The sequence below is a fragment of the Orbicella faveolata genome, unplaced genomic scaffold (assembly GCF_042242905.1).
Source record: "Orbicella faveolata isolate gen_17 unplaced genomic scaffold, um_ofav_v1 contig_12, whole genome shotgun sequence".
Classification (NCBI taxonomy): Eukaryota; Metazoa; Cnidaria; class Anthozoa; order Scleractinia; family Merulinidae; genus Orbicella; species Orbicella faveolata.
Genome location: NW_028301539.1, coordinates 15902501 through 15919625, shown reverse-complemented (window position 1 = coordinate 15919625; position 17125 = coordinate 15902501). Strand labels below are relative to the sequence as shown.

At 39.3% G+C, this 17125-nt stretch overlaps 1 protein-coding gene across 1 annotated transcript in view; it reads left to right on the top strand.

The window, feature by feature from the left end:
- Window positions 1-17125, top strand: part of LOC110045286 (uncharacterized) — a 62997-nt gene that overhangs the window by 21477 nt on the left and 24395 nt on the right. Inside the window, exons 16-31 of the mRNA XM_089282538.1 lie at window positions 2470-2714; window positions 3400-3511; window positions 4489-4713; window positions 4789-4905; window positions 6024-6110; window positions 6682-6813; window positions 6887-7140; window positions 8076-8178; window positions 8865-8981; window positions 10084-10346; window positions 10913-11009; window positions 12190-12268; window positions 12537-12815; window positions 13392-13654; window positions 15754-15927; window positions 16535-16663. Of these exons, the coding sequence (XP_089138664.1) occupies window positions 2470-2714; window positions 3400-3511; window positions 4489-4713; window positions 4789-4905; window positions 6024-6110; window positions 6682-6813; window positions 6887-7140; window positions 8076-8178; window positions 8865-8981; window positions 10084-10346; window positions 10913-11009; window positions 12190-12268; window positions 12537-12815; window positions 13392-13654; window positions 15754-15927; window positions 16535-16663 (2676 nt within the window). The remainder of the gene's footprint in view (window positions 1-2469; window positions 2715-3399; window positions 3512-4488; window positions 4714-4788; window positions 4906-6023; window positions 6111-6681; window positions 6814-6886; window positions 7141-8075; window positions 8179-8864; window positions 8982-10083; window positions 10347-10912; window positions 11010-12189; window positions 12269-12536; window positions 12816-13391; window positions 13655-15753; window positions 15928-16534; window positions 16664-17125) is intronic.

Here is a 17125-nt window from a genome sequence, read left to right as displayed (position 1 = left end):
TGTTCACCAAGAAATTTACAACCCGATAGTGAAAAATTAAATATTTAAGGTACACCAACCTCTATTTAAGCGGCAGCCCCATTAAGTGGTCACCACCCATTTCCCCGAGGGTAGTCCACTGTATTACATGTAAACCAAAAATAATTGCACAGCGCGAAAAGACCTAGGTATGAGTTTAGCGTTACAGTATTTCGCAGGGCATATAGGTAGCGGTGGTCGAGTAAAAGATAACAACAGGGGCAATGGTAAACTATTCATTCTTTTCATTTCTTAATTTAATCTCTTCCTACTCAACACGATTGTGTGCTCCCAGTGGTTCCAAACCTTACGGAGCCTTAGGATTAGTATTAGGATAGAAATTGTCCTACCCCTACCCCCTAAAATGGGATGACAGCATTGCGTGACGAACAAGGAACCGCTGCAAGCGAGGATTCAAACTATGATGATTAAACGTAATATTTTGGTGTAGTGCAAAGCAAGCAACTATCTACAAATGACTTAGCCGTTTTTGACTTAGATGCAGTGATGGTCATATGTGTCGAAAGAGGGTCACAGATTCATGGTATTCGACCATTAAATAAGTTGACAGTTGGCGATGTAGATCAGACGTTATGTAAACAAAAGCAAACTTCTGCTTTACGTGCGACGAATGGTGAGAGAAACACGTAAAATCGGCTTTGGACCTGCCTTTTACAGCAGTTGAGGTTAGAACATTTCGAAATTATCAGCTCTGTGTCTATTTCAACTTAACATAGGTCAAGTCATGTGGCGCATGCTAAAATATACGTCTAACCCGCAAATTGAAATTTGACGACGGATGGTCAAATATTTGCATTTTTAACGTACTTTGAAAAGCTGTCGCGTCGCTCACAATCATTTGCCCAAAGAAATTTTTACAGGAATCTGTAGACCATCCTTCGGCAATTCAACCACCGGAAGCTTAATCTATTTGAAGGTTTCACACATAGTGAAAATTAATTATATTCACGAAGTACTTTTAACTGAATGAAATACATGTCTTCGAAATTTCATTATTTTGCACCCAAGAAGACAACGCAACATTCCCTAAAATCAACCCAGTACACATTTAAACATTGCACAAAAATATTTGAGTGTTTTTAAGACGGAAGAATGATGTGGTTTTGCATGCGAGGCTCTCAAACTTGTTTAATAAAATGGTGCGTCAAATGACGATTTTAACGGAATTTGGTAATTTGCATATTTCTTTGAAATAAAAGGATATTTTGCCAAAAAAACTATCCAGTAGTTTTTGTCATGCCCAAGCCTATCTACCATGAAAATATGAGCGAAATCGAATTTTCGACCGTTGCCGAGTTATTTTCCATTTTTATGGACAGGGACTCTTAAGTTGTTTATTATATGGCTCATGAATTAAAGAAAAGAGAAAAAAATATTCGAGCGGAAATCGTCAATTTACATCCGGCGATGCGCGCGTTTACCGTTTCATTCATCGTCTCAAACCCAGGGCAAAAGTGAACTTCACCACTGTATTACGTATTCCGTTAAAAACACACATTTCTTGACGGGAAAAATGATTGTCACAGCCTCAAAAAGTTATTTTAGTATCGTGATCCTACAACTTGATGGGGGAGTTTTTCCGACTTTTGTGGCGAAGACAGAAAGTGCTTTAAAATAGTCCAAACAAGCGGTCTTTCGGTGGAAGAAAATACTAATGCTTCAGAATGCACCGCTCAGAATAACTCGATCTTCGCATTCGCTTTCGACAACATATCTTCAACTCCTTCACTCTGGGATTTATAGGTTAACTTTTCAAGCTTTTTGAACGTCTAAAACTGCCTACAGTTATCAGAAACGCCGCTGCCAAAAGAAACCGCCCGATTGTTTACACCTGATGATCCTGGAAGCTGATTTTCACTTGCTTGTGTTAAAACGAGGGAATCTATTTGATGAGAACTGGGATGGAGTTCAATATTTTGGTAATTGTGCTGACTAAGATGATAACTTATAAGTTTCTTCGTGGTGTTCTGCTCAGGATGCGTGACAGATCTGCCGATGGTGTTTTTCACTTAGCGAATTTAGCTTTAAGCTTACTTAGACTCGGCAAACTTTAATTGTTTTTCACTAGTGCTTGCCAAGGTTACCGGCTGGTAAGTCAAAAACGACTTCTATACACGTTTTATGAGGGAAAAATCCCTAAATTTTTAGCTACTTGGAATTAAATTTACTTTCTCTTACTGTTTTTAATCGGCTTCCATCGTTTCAATGCGCTTGAATTTTCAGAGCTGGGCTCTTCCTTATTTGCATAATCCGTAATCTGCCCATGGGCATTACGGCTGCATAATGACCGCTCATATCTCGCTCTTAGCCAATCAGAGAGCGCGTTATATCGGCCACAAGCCAAAGCCATATAATAAAACCCCGTTCAGGATTATTGCAGAATGGCCTAGTGATCAGTCGTAACATGTCATTTTCTTTTAACATCGATAGGGCTTCTTACCAATGGCGAAGACAAACCTGCTGTTCTTGAGAGTCCATGGATTGTCGCCAATGCCATTTACCAGAAAGTCGGTTTATGTTTAACCTTCTCTTATTTGCTTCCTACTTACTATGGATCATCACTAACCGTGCTTTTAATGACGACATTCAATTTGTCACTTTGGAGTCTCAGTGGGCACCAAGGCAACAAATGGCTAAATGGTCAAGTATCGTTCACTACGAATGAGGATTTTAAGGTATTGGAAAATAATTTTAGATAATCTACCGTATTTGAAACATTTTGCGATGTCATTTGCTGATCTTGACTGAAAAAGGTTTCAGTTAAATGAAGATCTCGATTGTTTATAGCGAAGCCCCTGCGCGCGAGCGGAGCCCTATTGCTTTGAAAATTTGGCAACCCATCGAGCTAACAAATTTTGGTTGTCACGTGATTGTCCAAACGTACGTACGTACGTCCGTGTGCCCCCTTCATGTAAATCAATGTAAAATGTCACTCTGCAACTACTAAGTTCCCAAGGCATTTCTCTTAGAGATTAGGAGGGGCGGGTTTGCGGCGTACATCTTTCATATTGGGCATCCATTATATGTTCAATTGACACCTGTCAAAACAAGGTATTCGCTGACCATTATCACGTGACCATATCGCGGGCTCATGTTTTTTTAACTTTACCGCTGCCTAGGTATCGGTTTTCGATTGGATCGCAGGCTCAAGCCATGTTAATTTATTGTAATTAGGAGCTCTGCTTTTAGGCTTGGCTAAATCTATATATTACAACCGATGAATTCAGTTCATAGGAGTTTTGTTTTGCTAGATCAGCACCACTTCATAGAGATTTTCCTTGTTTTCCTTTTTACCACAGAAGCACAAATTGTGTAAGTCAGGCTTGTCTTGCTTCTAAATTATTTATGTTTCTTTTGCAGGTTTTGATGGTTGCCAATGGAAAATACTCCCCCAATTTGTATAATTTAGCTGTTGATGACATCAGTATTGCTACAAAATCATGCGAACGGTTTCCACCTCACAGCGTGCCAGGTTAGCAACAAATTTTCCTTTGGAATTTCTTTTTGGGAGCCTGGTTTGCACAAAAAGCTTGTCGTCCCTTACTGGTAGACTTTAGTTGCACTCTATTTCAAACGAAACTTGTATGTAAATAGCCATTTTTAAAAACTGTTTCTCGTTGTTTTTTGTTATAATTATCATTGAAATAAAAACTTGCTTTCGGTTTCTATAAATTTGAATGTCCTCAGAGGTGCGGGGAGAGAGTCTGTAGCATAACATATATAATTGAAAATTAACATTAATTATTAACGTTGTGCCAAAATTAGGAAATATTGTTTTTAATTCACTGTGCAAAAGATTACTATAACGAACTCAATTAGTTTAACCCTCGAACGTGCAAGGAAGAAGTCGTTGGTGCCGCACCGTTACCCCCGAGGTTCTACCAGAATTTTGGAAAGACGATTTACTCTGACCTTCTCTGTGATACTGAAACTTTCAGTAGCTTTTCATTCATTCCCAGCCGAGATTTCGACATGTCAAGTGTCAATGCACGTCACTTAACATTGTTCTAGAAACCATATTCACTTTATTCCCTGACTTTCAAAATCCAAGATGGCGGATCTAAGATAGCAGACTTCATGACTTCATGACCAACAAAAGTATTTCGTCTTGTTGAGCTGGCAGAGGGCTGTCTATTAAAATGATTAACGCACCTTTTTACAATAAAAACCAAAGGGAGGGGCTCCATCCAACTCCCCTCCTTGTATCACGCTCGCGGTTCGATTTTAGTAGTACACCCGAGGGTTATTGTATCAAACGTCTACTGACTAAACTACATGTACAGGCTTGACAAGGTTTACTAATCGGGACACGTTTGCCTGAATTATGACATAATTATGCTTAACGAATCTCAATTATCCAAGCCATTCACTCCAGTTTTAACCTGACACACTTTTTTTTTTCGAACACTGAGCATTGTTGCTTTTTGTTGCTTTTTAAATCCCTAACAGGTTTCACATGCGAGAGTAAACATAACTTTCAGTGTGATAACGGGCAGTGTGTGAGCAAAGACTTGGTTTGCGACAGCGACAATGCATGCGCTGACAACTCTGATGAGAAGAACTGTAAATGCTTCACTAATCAGTTTGAATGTCCGACTGGAGAATGTCTTCAAGTAAACCAGCTGTGTGACTCAGGAAATGACTGTGACGATAAAACAGACGAGTCCAGATGTGGTAAGCAGAAGCTGTATTTAGACGGGCATGTTTGTCAGTTTTTCTTCCTTGACGTTATATAATTGTATTTTTCAGAAAGAAGCTGCTCTGAAGATAGTTTCTCTTGTGCCGGAGGAGGATGTGTTCCATTGTCGTTTACATGTGATGGAAACAGAAACTGTGAAGATGGGACGGATGAGCCTGCTATATGTGGTGTGTATGTGTAACCTATATGTGGTGTGTGCTGTGTTCAATGCTGTTAAATGTTGAATGTTTATGGTGGTCGATGCACTTACTTACAACTAGCTAGTTTTCAGGCATGCCACTTGAACTGAAAGAAACAAATATTGCAAATGAACATAATAGGCTTAAAAATTCCAACTGGCGGGGGCAGACCAGTTGGCTATTTACAAGTGGGGTTTACCGAGAAACAGCTCCGGCAAGTGGTCAGAGCGGGACTTGAACCCGCGACCTTTCAAGTCCGGCGTACTAACCACTCTGTCACGCTCCCTCCACACATGTGGTGCTCCTCCTATATGTGGTGTGTGTTATGTAGAACACGCTCGCCTAAAGTTTCGTGTGAATAACAGAAAGGACAAGTGACAAGTTGGATATTCCATGGATAAAGTATTGCATAACTATTTCATACCATGCATAGAAGATACAGTGGCCAACACTATTAGTGCAGTGCACGATGGGAAGGTTACGCACAATACCGTTGATTACACAACGGCTTTCCTGTGTTCTGATTGATTGTACTTTCTATGGCATGGTATAATTGTTAATTATACAATAGCCTCCGTCTGGTGCGAAAATATGCTAGGATATTTGTCTTCGGACATTATTTGTTCCGAGAAGCGAACAGTTTCCCGAGAGCGTTGTTCAAGGAAAACTGTGAGCCTTGAGGAACAGATAAAATGTCCAAGGATAAATACCCGAGCACATTTTCGCGCCAAATGGAGGCTATTGTGTTTATTATCCTTCAAATATTTTTCGCAACACGCACAGTTTTGAAAAAAAAATGGGGAATGTCACTCGGATATTCTCCAGTTCATTCAGTCACGTGACGCGTTTAGCCCAATTGCGCGCGAACGAAAATATTTGATGGATTACAAGAGCACGTATACCATGCTCTGCAATTATGTTATGTATACGCGTGTTTATTTATTTATTTTTTATTTTAGTTTTCTATATTTTTGGGAACGTTTTTAATAAAACAATCATTCCACTGGCGCTTGTTGGCTATAATCATCTCATATCTAACCAACTCTTCACCTCTTATCGCGCCTAATTATAAATTCCTTTCGACGATTGTTATACATGTATTTCAGGTTCTACAAATTGCTCTCTCTTAAACATAAGTTGTGCGAGTCCCAACCATACTGATATAACGGACGCAAGATGCGATGGAAACAGAGGTATGAGCTGTATATATAATTAAGATTGTTTAGTGACCTAACAGATGTACGTGGACGTTGTCAGTTAATTTAAAACTGTGTTTATTTAACAATTAGTAAGTCGCGAGATCGAGAGCGAATAAACTAACACTTAAGTAGAAAAAAAAAAGCTAAATAATGATTTCAGCTCATTTATTACTGAACTTAATCTTTGAGTGAAAAGAAGTACAAATTAGAAATTGTCATTTGAAACTTGCAGCTGTGCACGCGTGCTCACTAGCTCCTGCATGCAACAATTTTGAGCCTTTAAAGTTTGGGATGAAAGCGTGAAAGTCCTTCTTTCCTGAAACTGAATTTTCTGATAATATTTCTACATCTTCGTCCGAAATTCGAACAAACACAAAAACCTCGACGCTTATTACAGTGCTCAGTGATGGCTGATAATTTATTACAGTTTAGCCAATAAGATTACAGCATTTTCATTATTATGCCTACAAGTAAACGGTGATAGCTTAACATACATTTCGAGATGTGCATCAAATTCGGTTTAAGATGTTCTGTACTTACCAAGTGCCTCGTATTTTGTTACCAGTCAAATGCGATTTTCAAGATGGCCTATGCGGGTTAAAACATGATTCTAAACTTCGGTGGAGTATTGGTTCAGGATCAACGCCTACAAAGAACACTGGGCCCGACTATGACCACAGTACCTTTCTACCTGAAGGTGAATGATTCAGAGAGACAATTAAACTTTAGAGTGAACTGAACGCTTATAAAGGTAATTTTACGTTTCGCAGGTAAATATATTTACCTAGAATCAACAGATCGGAAGGAAGGAGAAGCAGCCGTCTTGACCAGTAGTGTAATCGCGGCTGGGAAGGCTACATGTGTGCAGTTTTGGTATCACATGAAAGGGCAGGATATCGGCAGTTTGAATGTCTTCATCCAGACAAATGAGTCAAGAAGTCTTGTTTGGAGTCAAGCTGGTGACAAAGGTGCCAATTGGCTTTTTGGTCAGGTTGGATACAAAGGTGGTTCGAAAAGTTACAAGGTGTGATTTTCCATTGTGTATTCTATTGTTCCTAAGACAATTGCTCATGTACAATCAACAGAAAACAAAGCATTTTGTTGATTGTTTCGTATATTTCTAGCTGTTAGTTCAACCCCGCATGTACGTTTTTCTTTTTATGCGCTTCCGTAGAAATCACTTACTTCTTATGACATAGCTAAGGCCCGTACCGATTTTTTGAAACGTAGTTTCTGCTACAGTGGGGCACATTTGTGGAATAGCCTTCCATCTAACGTCACAGTAGAAATGAGATAAATCGCCAATTGTCCTCCTCGTACTCCCACACGGCAAACACGTAAATAGTTTTTTTTTTTTTGATAAGATCTTCTTCAATGAGGAAATGGTGACCAGAATCACAACGCAGAGACACTTCTTGGTACAGTAACTGTGCGGGGAGTGTCGCATAAAATGGTTGAACAACAATTCTCGGTAAATGTGTTCGCACGAGTAATCAATTTCTTCCTTTCCTCCCCCTTCCCCCCCCCCCCCCCCCCCCACCCCCTCCATTTAAATTGTGAGCAATAAAACATATTGCCCAAATAGTCCTTACCTATAAAGGTTCAACATTGAGCGGGGGGGAGGGAGAATTATAAGAAAATTTTTTAACGAAATATGTATGTATGTATGTATTGGCATTATCGGACAATCTAGTCCATAATTTTAGCGTGTGTTAGTAATTGTACATTTCCTTAAACATTTTCTGAGATGGCTTTGAAGTCCGATTCGTGATCGTCAGATGCGGTGACAAGAACCACGGACATAGATGGAATCAGTGTTCGTGTCCGTTTCGAGTTTTGGTAAGCGTTCGAGGTATTCTTGTCTGCGGCTGCAATTGAAGTGTTAACACCACTGAGATCCCTGTGAAAATTTGGGCGTAAATTATCACTGTTTCATTGTTTCCCCACGATCTCTTCAAGGTTGTTCTAGAGGGTGTCGTTGGGAAAGGATTTCATGGTGATATAGCTATCGATGATCTTTTTTTACAAGACGGAGAGGAATGCTACACCATACAGGGAAATGGTTAGTTTCTTTTATTTCTTTTGGTTTGTATATTTGTTTGGAGAGCGAATTTGACCGAAAAATTAAATTTCCTGGAAACATTTTGAGGAAGCGCGAAAATTACAGCAGACGAGAACTGTAGACGCTCCGATTAGTTAAATTGAATGTTTTCACTTGCCATATACAGATTATTACACGTTAAGACCCTGATATTGTTTTTATCCACGAGTTTTTAATACCATATCGCGAACGAGCTAGTCTTCAAGCGAGTGAGCCCATTACATATTAGTGGGCTTATTACATATTACATGCTTAAAAAATATCAAGCTGTTTTTGTTCTCTTCGAGGAACTGAGAAAGAGACATTCACAAATCTTGAAGCGCCATTTCGATGATAAAACTGCAAAGCAATACTTCCCGCCATATTTTCAGCAGGCGTCAACAAAAATATAACGTGCAACCCGATTGGCCCAACCAATTTATTATAGTCTATTTGATTGGACAATTCAACAGTGAAGTGATATGATATCATTTCGCTGCCGTGAAATAATATCATATCACTTCGCGGTTATCGTTTCTAGTCACGACTTTATCACGGTGACGTCCACAAATTCCTTTATCGACAACGTTCCTCTTGAAATTTAAACCTGCTAGGAAACAGCCTTCGTAATTTTGACTGTTTACGTTACGTGTCTTTGCCTGTTATAGAATATCCCGGATGCCTGTTTGAACTAGATCATTGTACTTGGGTGGCCAGCGGTGCTTGGCGGATGAGCAAGTTTTCTCCATTGCTGTTCTTAAGAAATGATTGGCAAAATAATGTCGGTAAGAGCTGCCGTTCAAGCCTAATTCCTTTTTTTTATATATACGGGTTTAAGGCTTAGTTACAACTTATTAATTTATGTATTTATCATGGATTACGTAACCTCCTTTTGGGTGTTATGTGACACTTTGTCACAATGCTTCATTAGCGGGGTATCGGTATATTGCGTTGTCATCAGTTGTATTCATTCAAGTCATACGACCGCCTCTGCGCTCGTGTTGACACGTACTCCCCACAAGTGGTTGCTTATTACATGATGAATGTTTTATATTCGGTTGAGCGGGACAGCGAATTAGAATATAAGTGTATTGCACTGCGATTGTCTTTCCTCTAATTAAATTGTCATTCCGCATTTCAAATATGTGAATTCATATGTTATCATTCATTAGTAGGCAACTACAGAGAAAATGGGAATTTTCTGCATAAAGACCGTATTACGTCAGGTTCAGTTCCCTTGGGCCGGCTTAAGGTATGCGCTTGGTTCAAGTAAACGCCAGGTCCACTGAGTAGAACTGGTTCATTCAAGGTAGCGGCATCGACTTGAGTTCTGTTGCTATTGAAACACGACCTTATGGAACTGTATCTGACAGGGACGTTAGTCCAAATGCGGACTTTACATAAAGTAGAACAGATGATCGCCATACCTAAAACATGGAAGCAAAAGTTGAGTGTTCATTCTCGCTTACTACAAAAGGGATCACTTGTTGTTTGCGCTCATATATAAATTTTATCTCTTTAGACTTATTTCTTAGCATTTTACTATTTTCATCACTTTACCATATAAAATGTGTGTAAATGCCCTTTATAGTGGGCATATATATAAGAATCGCATAGCTTAAGGTAAACTCGCAGTCTGATTGGCTATCAAAGAGAGGGTATTTAGCGATCGGTTTTTCAAGTGAAATTTAACGAGTTATTCACTCGTCAGGCAGTGAATTTTTCTCTATAACTGAATTGAATTGAATCGCGAGCTAAGAGTGCAGTTGCACACAAATGTAGAACAACGCTGTAAGGTTGTGAAATGTAATGGAATCACCAGATTAATACAGTTTACATCAACTTTCCCTTAAGTCATTAGTTTAATTTGATGTTATCATTTATTAGGAGGATTTACTTATTTCAAGAGTTGCTACAAACAAGCAGCATGTTACGGGTATTTGAAAAGTCGTCCCATTTTTGCCGGAGCGGGATGGAAGTGTTTACAGTTTTGGTATTACCTCGGTACTTTCGGATTCACTTTTCTCGAAGTGGCTTTGATTTCTAATCAGACAAGATGGACGGCATGGAGTTCGACTACATATCAAAAGAATGTGGGCGTCTGGTCTTACGCTCGGTTACCCATTGATGTCGGAGCTACGTCCTATCAGGTAAATAGAATGCAACGAAGAAGGTGGTTTTTTATAACTCCTAATTAAATAGAGCTTTGTGATAGAGCTTTGCGTGATGGTTGATTCCGACCATGCCCTCGACGAATACAAAGTACTACGCATAGAAATCAAGACCGAGTAATCTAAAATCTACTTCTCGTTCAAAACTTTATCTCAGTGCCCTTCACAGACAATTTGAAAACGCAAAGCAGCCACTATTTTGTTAACAACCGCGCACTCTGCTGGGCTACACACTACCTACTTAACGAGTAGAATTCATGTTTCTTGCGTCTGTTCAGTAACAACAGCATCGATAGCAAATAGGGTAGCCAATAAGAGAACGGCATACGTGATAGAACGTAATAGATTAAAAATTAAAAATTATCAAAACTTGAATGTCAGAGACATATTGTTTCCATGATAGGTACGCTAGAATGTTTCATCGAAGTCTTAAAATCTGAATGAAATTTCCAGTTGAAAGATATTCAGTCCTGGCAGCGATACAACGTAAATTCCCTGAGTCCTATAAAGAGATTGGTCATTGCTGAACTTGTTTATGTCATCAGGTTGTATTCGAAGGATGGAAATCTTCCCGACGCGCAATCATTGCCATTGATGACATAGTTTTTCAAACTGAAAGTTGTCAAACGATTCCCTGGCAAGGTAGGCAGAAAACAGAAAACTGGTTGAGATTAAATCATAGAGCCATTAACTATCGAGCTATCAGCTATTAGTATCACCCAACAACTGGACACATGCAAATCCTGAATTTTAATTGGCTACGCTACTAGAGGACTATTAGTAATAGTCCTCGAGTAGTGAAATTGGCGCAATCGAGCGTGACGCTTTCTTTCGTTTTATTCCCAAAGAAATATCTATTCAACTTGCATTTGCTAACTTTATTATTGCCTTTTCTGTCCGACTAATTGGGTGATACTAAAACAATTAGACCCTTCGCCCTCACGGGTCAATAGCCCATTCGGCTTCGCCTCATGGGTTATTGAACAGTAGCCCGCAAGGGCTACGGGTCTAATTGTTAATTAAACGAAATAATATTAAAACCGTTTATATTACAATAATAGGCCTTTTGCAACAGCTGGTCACGTGACGTGCTTTTCAAGACTTAGCCACTTGTAATAACAAATGTCATCAGAAATGGAGAGAACATTTACAAATAAGCTTACACGCAACTTTTCAGGTTTATATATATATCGATCTTTTAAGAGAGAATTTTTATGGATGTTAGAAATTATTAGGATTTGTAAGGTAAGAGGACGCCTTGCCTCTAGTCACGCTCAAGTCGTTCCATACATATCCTTGTAATTTTGCAAGTTTTCAAACTGCCATTAAATGTTTGCCATTTGGTTAAAGAGCCTAAAATTTTCATCTCTTTCCAGTGTTTTACCCCTGTTTCTATCTCCAACAATTATATGCCAGCAGCTTTAATAAACGAATAGGTTACTGAAGGGCAAAGCTCCCCGCTTCCATACAAAACCTTTCAGTTTTTGCAATATTTGAATCGTCACTAAATCTCAACCTTAAATGGCATCAGTCTGAAAATGGATATTCTGGCTGTTTAAAACAAGCCCTTTCTGTCCTTAAATTCATATAGCTGCAACTAAAAACTTAGAAAATATTAGTCCCGTGACGAACTGTTGCAAAAGGCCTATTTATTCTTTAACGTAGCTCCCTCAAAAGAGACCCAGTAGCGGATTATTATGGCAAGCGTAACTTAGACTCATCGAAACAGGATTGGCCAAGCAACAACAGTGATATAATAAACTAGGTGTAACAATAAACTAGGTGTAACTGTATCAAAGTATGCTTGCTTAACATTTTGTAGAGAAAAGTGACGACTATGGAAAAAATCCTTTGAACACTAACTATTTCTGGAAACTTGATGGAACAGACAAGGATGTCAGGTATCGGTATAAGTGCCCAAAGTTATATTTCTTGATTTAGATCTATCGTTGCGTTGCTTTGTTTAATATATTGCCATTGTGTTTTGATTGTTTTTGGCCATTTTCTTAGTCAGTCTTTTCCTTTATTATAATTGGAGCTGTTTAAAGAGCTATTTAACCATTTTCAGCAATTTAAGGTTCCAATTGAGACACACTTTATTAACCAAAGTGTTGACGTGACTCCGAATCTAGCTGGATGATAAAATGAGGTCATGCTTTATTTTTTAAGGTTGCAAGGATCAGCTCTTTATAAAACTGAAGATGGACTCACCTCTCTTTACCTTGATGGCCAAGCAGGTTATGCCGAGATTCCAGCAATCAATATGCGCAAGAGTAACTTTTCCATATCTATTCGCTTAAAAATTCAGGACCAATATGTGCTAGGACACATTCTATCAGATTGGTCATCGCCCTTTCAGTTTAGACTGTTTATTTATAATCGCCTGATGCATGTTGTTTTGAGACGAAGTGGAGAGGTCCAATTTTTACTCCGGATGAACAGCAATAGGTAAGCAGATTGATGCTTAAATAAACAAAACTCTAACAAATTGTCGTTTTCAGATTATTCCATCAGCTGTTTACAGGATCACTTGTATGCATCAGTCAATAGCCCCTTCCCCCTTCCCCACGAATCAAACGACAGGTATCAGGTAGCCACTGGGCTTGAAAAAACGCAAATGCCCCACCTCGGCCTCATGCAGGAAGCAACGCTGCTCAAAATTGAAAACAATCATAATTGAAAAGAGTGATATATAATTATTCGCCATAATGTTTTAAGTCGTTTTTCTCACATGTGTGTTTATCCTTCCATTGGTCAGTCACCTATTTTGACATGCAGAGTTCATTTACGTACAATGATTGAACAAAAGGTGGTGAAATAAATACCGAACATCATGTTTGTGTCATCCGCCACATGCGAGACAAAAACCACAAGACAGTCAAATGCCCAGCGCTTGCCCTGGGGTAGACAAATGCCGTGGCCCTGAGCAGTAGTTTCGTCATCCGATGACGATTTTCACCCTGGGTATAATATGGTTGTTTCTACTTTCACTGTAAACGCACTTTTTTTTGTTTGTTTTCACAGTGAAATTAGCGCAAACGTATGGACACATGTGGTGTTTACCTGGAATCGCAAAACCCGGAAAGGAAAACTATATTTTAATGGAAAACAAGTTGGAGATACGACTTCCAGTTATCAAGGACAAGATATCGACCTTAAGTTGACTAATCACACAGTGTATGAGATTGGCTTTAAGAAAGACACGGGTGAATTGCTTCAAGGCTCCTTAAGGGATCTCGCGGTATTTTTGCGAACGCTTTCATCAGCTGATGTTTCTAAATTATACAGTAAGTTCCATTTATTTCTCTTCATTCTCTTGAAAATAATTGGCGTATAACTAACAATTAATATATAGATTAAGGCCAGCCTAAAAGCGTAGCTCCTGGGCCGGGTTGTTCAGAGCTAAATTAAGCTAACCCAGGAAAAGGTAGAATTTTGATTTGAGCTTTGTAACTTTGCGGTGAGGTTTTCTGTATATTGTTTGGCCTTCTGTTTTTAGCTCTTATTAGAGCAGGAGGTCTGTATGGGAGAATCTTGACCGAGGTTAAGATTCTCCCATACAGACCGACTTAGCTCGGTTAACGAGATGTTTATTGTATGGCAAAGAAGAAAACTTTAATTCGTTTAATGTAACTGGTTTACTGACATTTTCCTTGGAAACGGAGATGAGCTTAACTTAAACCTGCCGAAATTTGCTCGACCTCTTTACTTTTGTTTTTTGTCATCACGCTTTTTGGCACTTCCATAAATGATTGACAAGAAAATAAAAGAAAACGGTGAACATTTTTGTATTTTAGTTTGCTACTTTTTCAACGCAAAATGAAACTGGTCTAGATGCCGGTCTAGATGGGAAAATCTACACCGCGGTCAATATCGATTTCAGCCGATCAAATTCGTGAATTCGGTAGTTCCCAGTCCTTGTGAGACACAGCCATATAATAATGAGTTTTAATAATCACCATATACACAAAAAAGCAGCAAAAAACATGTGTATAGAAGAAAAAGTAATAATTCGGTTAACTTTTAATCCTGGGTTAGCGTTAACCGGCTTCCGAGCAATCCTGTCCTGCTTTCAACAAGTTAACCTGACATGAGCCTGCGATCCAATCGAAAACCAGCACTTGCTCAGCGGTCAACTTCACAAAAACACGTGACCTAAATGAGCTATAAACTTGAGCCCGCGATATTGTCACAGATACTAGTCGGCGGATACCTTGTTTTGACAGGTGTCAATTGATCATAACATGGATGTCCAATATCAAAGAAGTACACCGTAAACCAAGGCTGCATGTCTCTGTCAGCTTATTATTTGGAGTATGGCCGCCATGTTGCGCGACTCCGTTGCCGTCGCCGTCGCTGTCGCCGTCGTGCGTACGCGCCCACGAGAAATACCGCTAGCTATGATAACCATGAGAAAATCGACTCATGGGTTTCCTTTCCTTACCTATATGAGTATGGGGCTGCGAAGCTCCGCTATTAGATGAGTGCGCGTTGGATAGAGATGGTAGATAGGCAACGAGGCGCCTAGCGCCGAGGTGACTGTAACCATCTCATATCCAACAAACGCGAGTGGAATAATTCTTTGATTAAAAACGCCCCCAAAATATAGAAAACTAAAATAAAATAAAAATGAAAACGCTTCAAAAAATTACGCGTACGCTTAACATATTTGTAAAGCATTATATCATGGCTCATATACCGTGATGACTAAGCCAATGACTCTTCAACTGCAATATCCAATGATCAATTTTTTTAACAATACTTATGATAACAATGCTTCTTCGCCTTAATACTATTTAGGGCAGCTAGGGCTGATTAGGAGGAGTGCGTGCCACAGGGAAAAAAACAAACGAAGTAATTTTGAAAAAAAAAGTTGAAATCAACTATCCAGTCCCTAGACATGTTCAATTGGCTGATATGTTCATCGCCAACGCAATATTGTGCTACGCAGTACTGATATACCTGTATTACAAGCTGGAAAGTAGAGAATAACCTCTTAACTAGTGTGGAGTACTGGGAATCAACCCAGGTATAACTTCCTTCTTCGGGAGTTCTAGCCCTGAAATGGAAGTGACCTCTGGATTAGATCACCGCTGCTGTAACGTCTGGACTACAAGGATTCGACCCCACGACTTCTGGATTAAGCCATCGTTTGAGCTACGAGGAGGGGGCAGGTCTAATCCCGTCTGATTTAGTGTGCTTCTCGATTTCCTTTCTTGGGCTAACTCTCAAATGGGAAGCAAATGACCCAACTGCAAAGTGACCAGTTGCTGCTGTTCTTGTCCCGTATTATGTCTTATGCGTGCTAGTAACCATGCACTTCCCATTCAAAATATGGAATCTACCATGCATCATTAAATTTTTTCTTACTTCTATCTTATGTTAGGACCAACTCGAGCATTGTGTCCGGTACGAAGTACAACAGATGGAAATTGCTGCGTTTTCCCTTTTGTTTACCAAGGAAAACAACACAATTACTGTACTGGTGTAGATAGCCAGGATTTGTGGTGTCAAACATCTTCAGTCAACAAACAAGGTCAAATGTCTGGCACGTGCAGTCGTAAGTGGTGACGTTTTTACATTTCTGGATGCCAAGAACGTCATTCATGTCGTATCCGCATTCCCCCATTCCTTTATTTCCCTATTTTCGTTCTCCTAATACATGTCTTCGTTTCTCCTTTTTTCCATTCCCTCATCCCTTCAACTCTCCATTATACAATTCATCCCATTCGTTCATTGATTCCTTTATTACTTCACTTAGCTATTCCACCACCCTTCCCCACACCGTCATCCCGTCATTCCTCTATCTTCCATTTTTCCATTCATTTCTTTGCCCTCGGTCATTCCTAAATTTTTAATTTCCTCATTTCCCTCGGTTTTTCATTTCTCCCCAACTCTATTCCCCCATTCTGAAATTCCTCCAGCGTTTTTCCTTTACTTCCATGAATCCATCGAGCCATCCATTCCTCCAATACCCCAATCTTTGATTCTTCCATTACTCAGATACTTCCCTTCCAGCATTTCCCCATCCCTGTATCCCTCCATTCGATCGTATCTACTTACACCATTTCTCTATTCCCCTCTTCTTCTTACTTTTTGCCTAACCTAATCATACGTTGTGGGCTAATTCTAATCTAATAACACCCTCTTATCTGTTTTTATTGAAGTAAATGTCGGCTGTTTGGAGTTTCGTGAAGGCTTCTGCGGATGGGATAACACGAGGAAAGGCTCTCGACTGTGGAAACAAACAACGAAGCAAGAAATGGAACGCTTGACGCTTTCAAACCCAGGTTCAGGTAAAGAATTACTGCTTCTGCATAATATATATCCTTATTAAAGGTTATAGTGAGTTATAAAGCAAAGCAAAGAGCCCAACAAAGTAAGCCACATTTTCAGTCAAATATAGGATGACGCGTTACGGTTTCGATTCGACACTCGATTTCACTCGAGAATCTAGTTACGAGGCTCGAAGGAAACGCTATGATCATCAAGGATCAACAATAGAAATCAAAACGTGTTTCGTCAACTTGTGAAATCAGAAAACTTAATGGAAAAAAGTCTTTGATTCGTTGATCTATTTAAAAAATTAGATTATGAGCTCGAGATTTCTATGAGGTGATAGTTGATGAGGCCGTAGGCTTCGTCAACTATCGTCTCATAGAAATCGAGAGCGAATTATCCATTTACATCTAAACTTTCTTCCAAAACTTCGCAAAACGATTAAAATCAACAATGATTTAGATAAACATATACAGGCA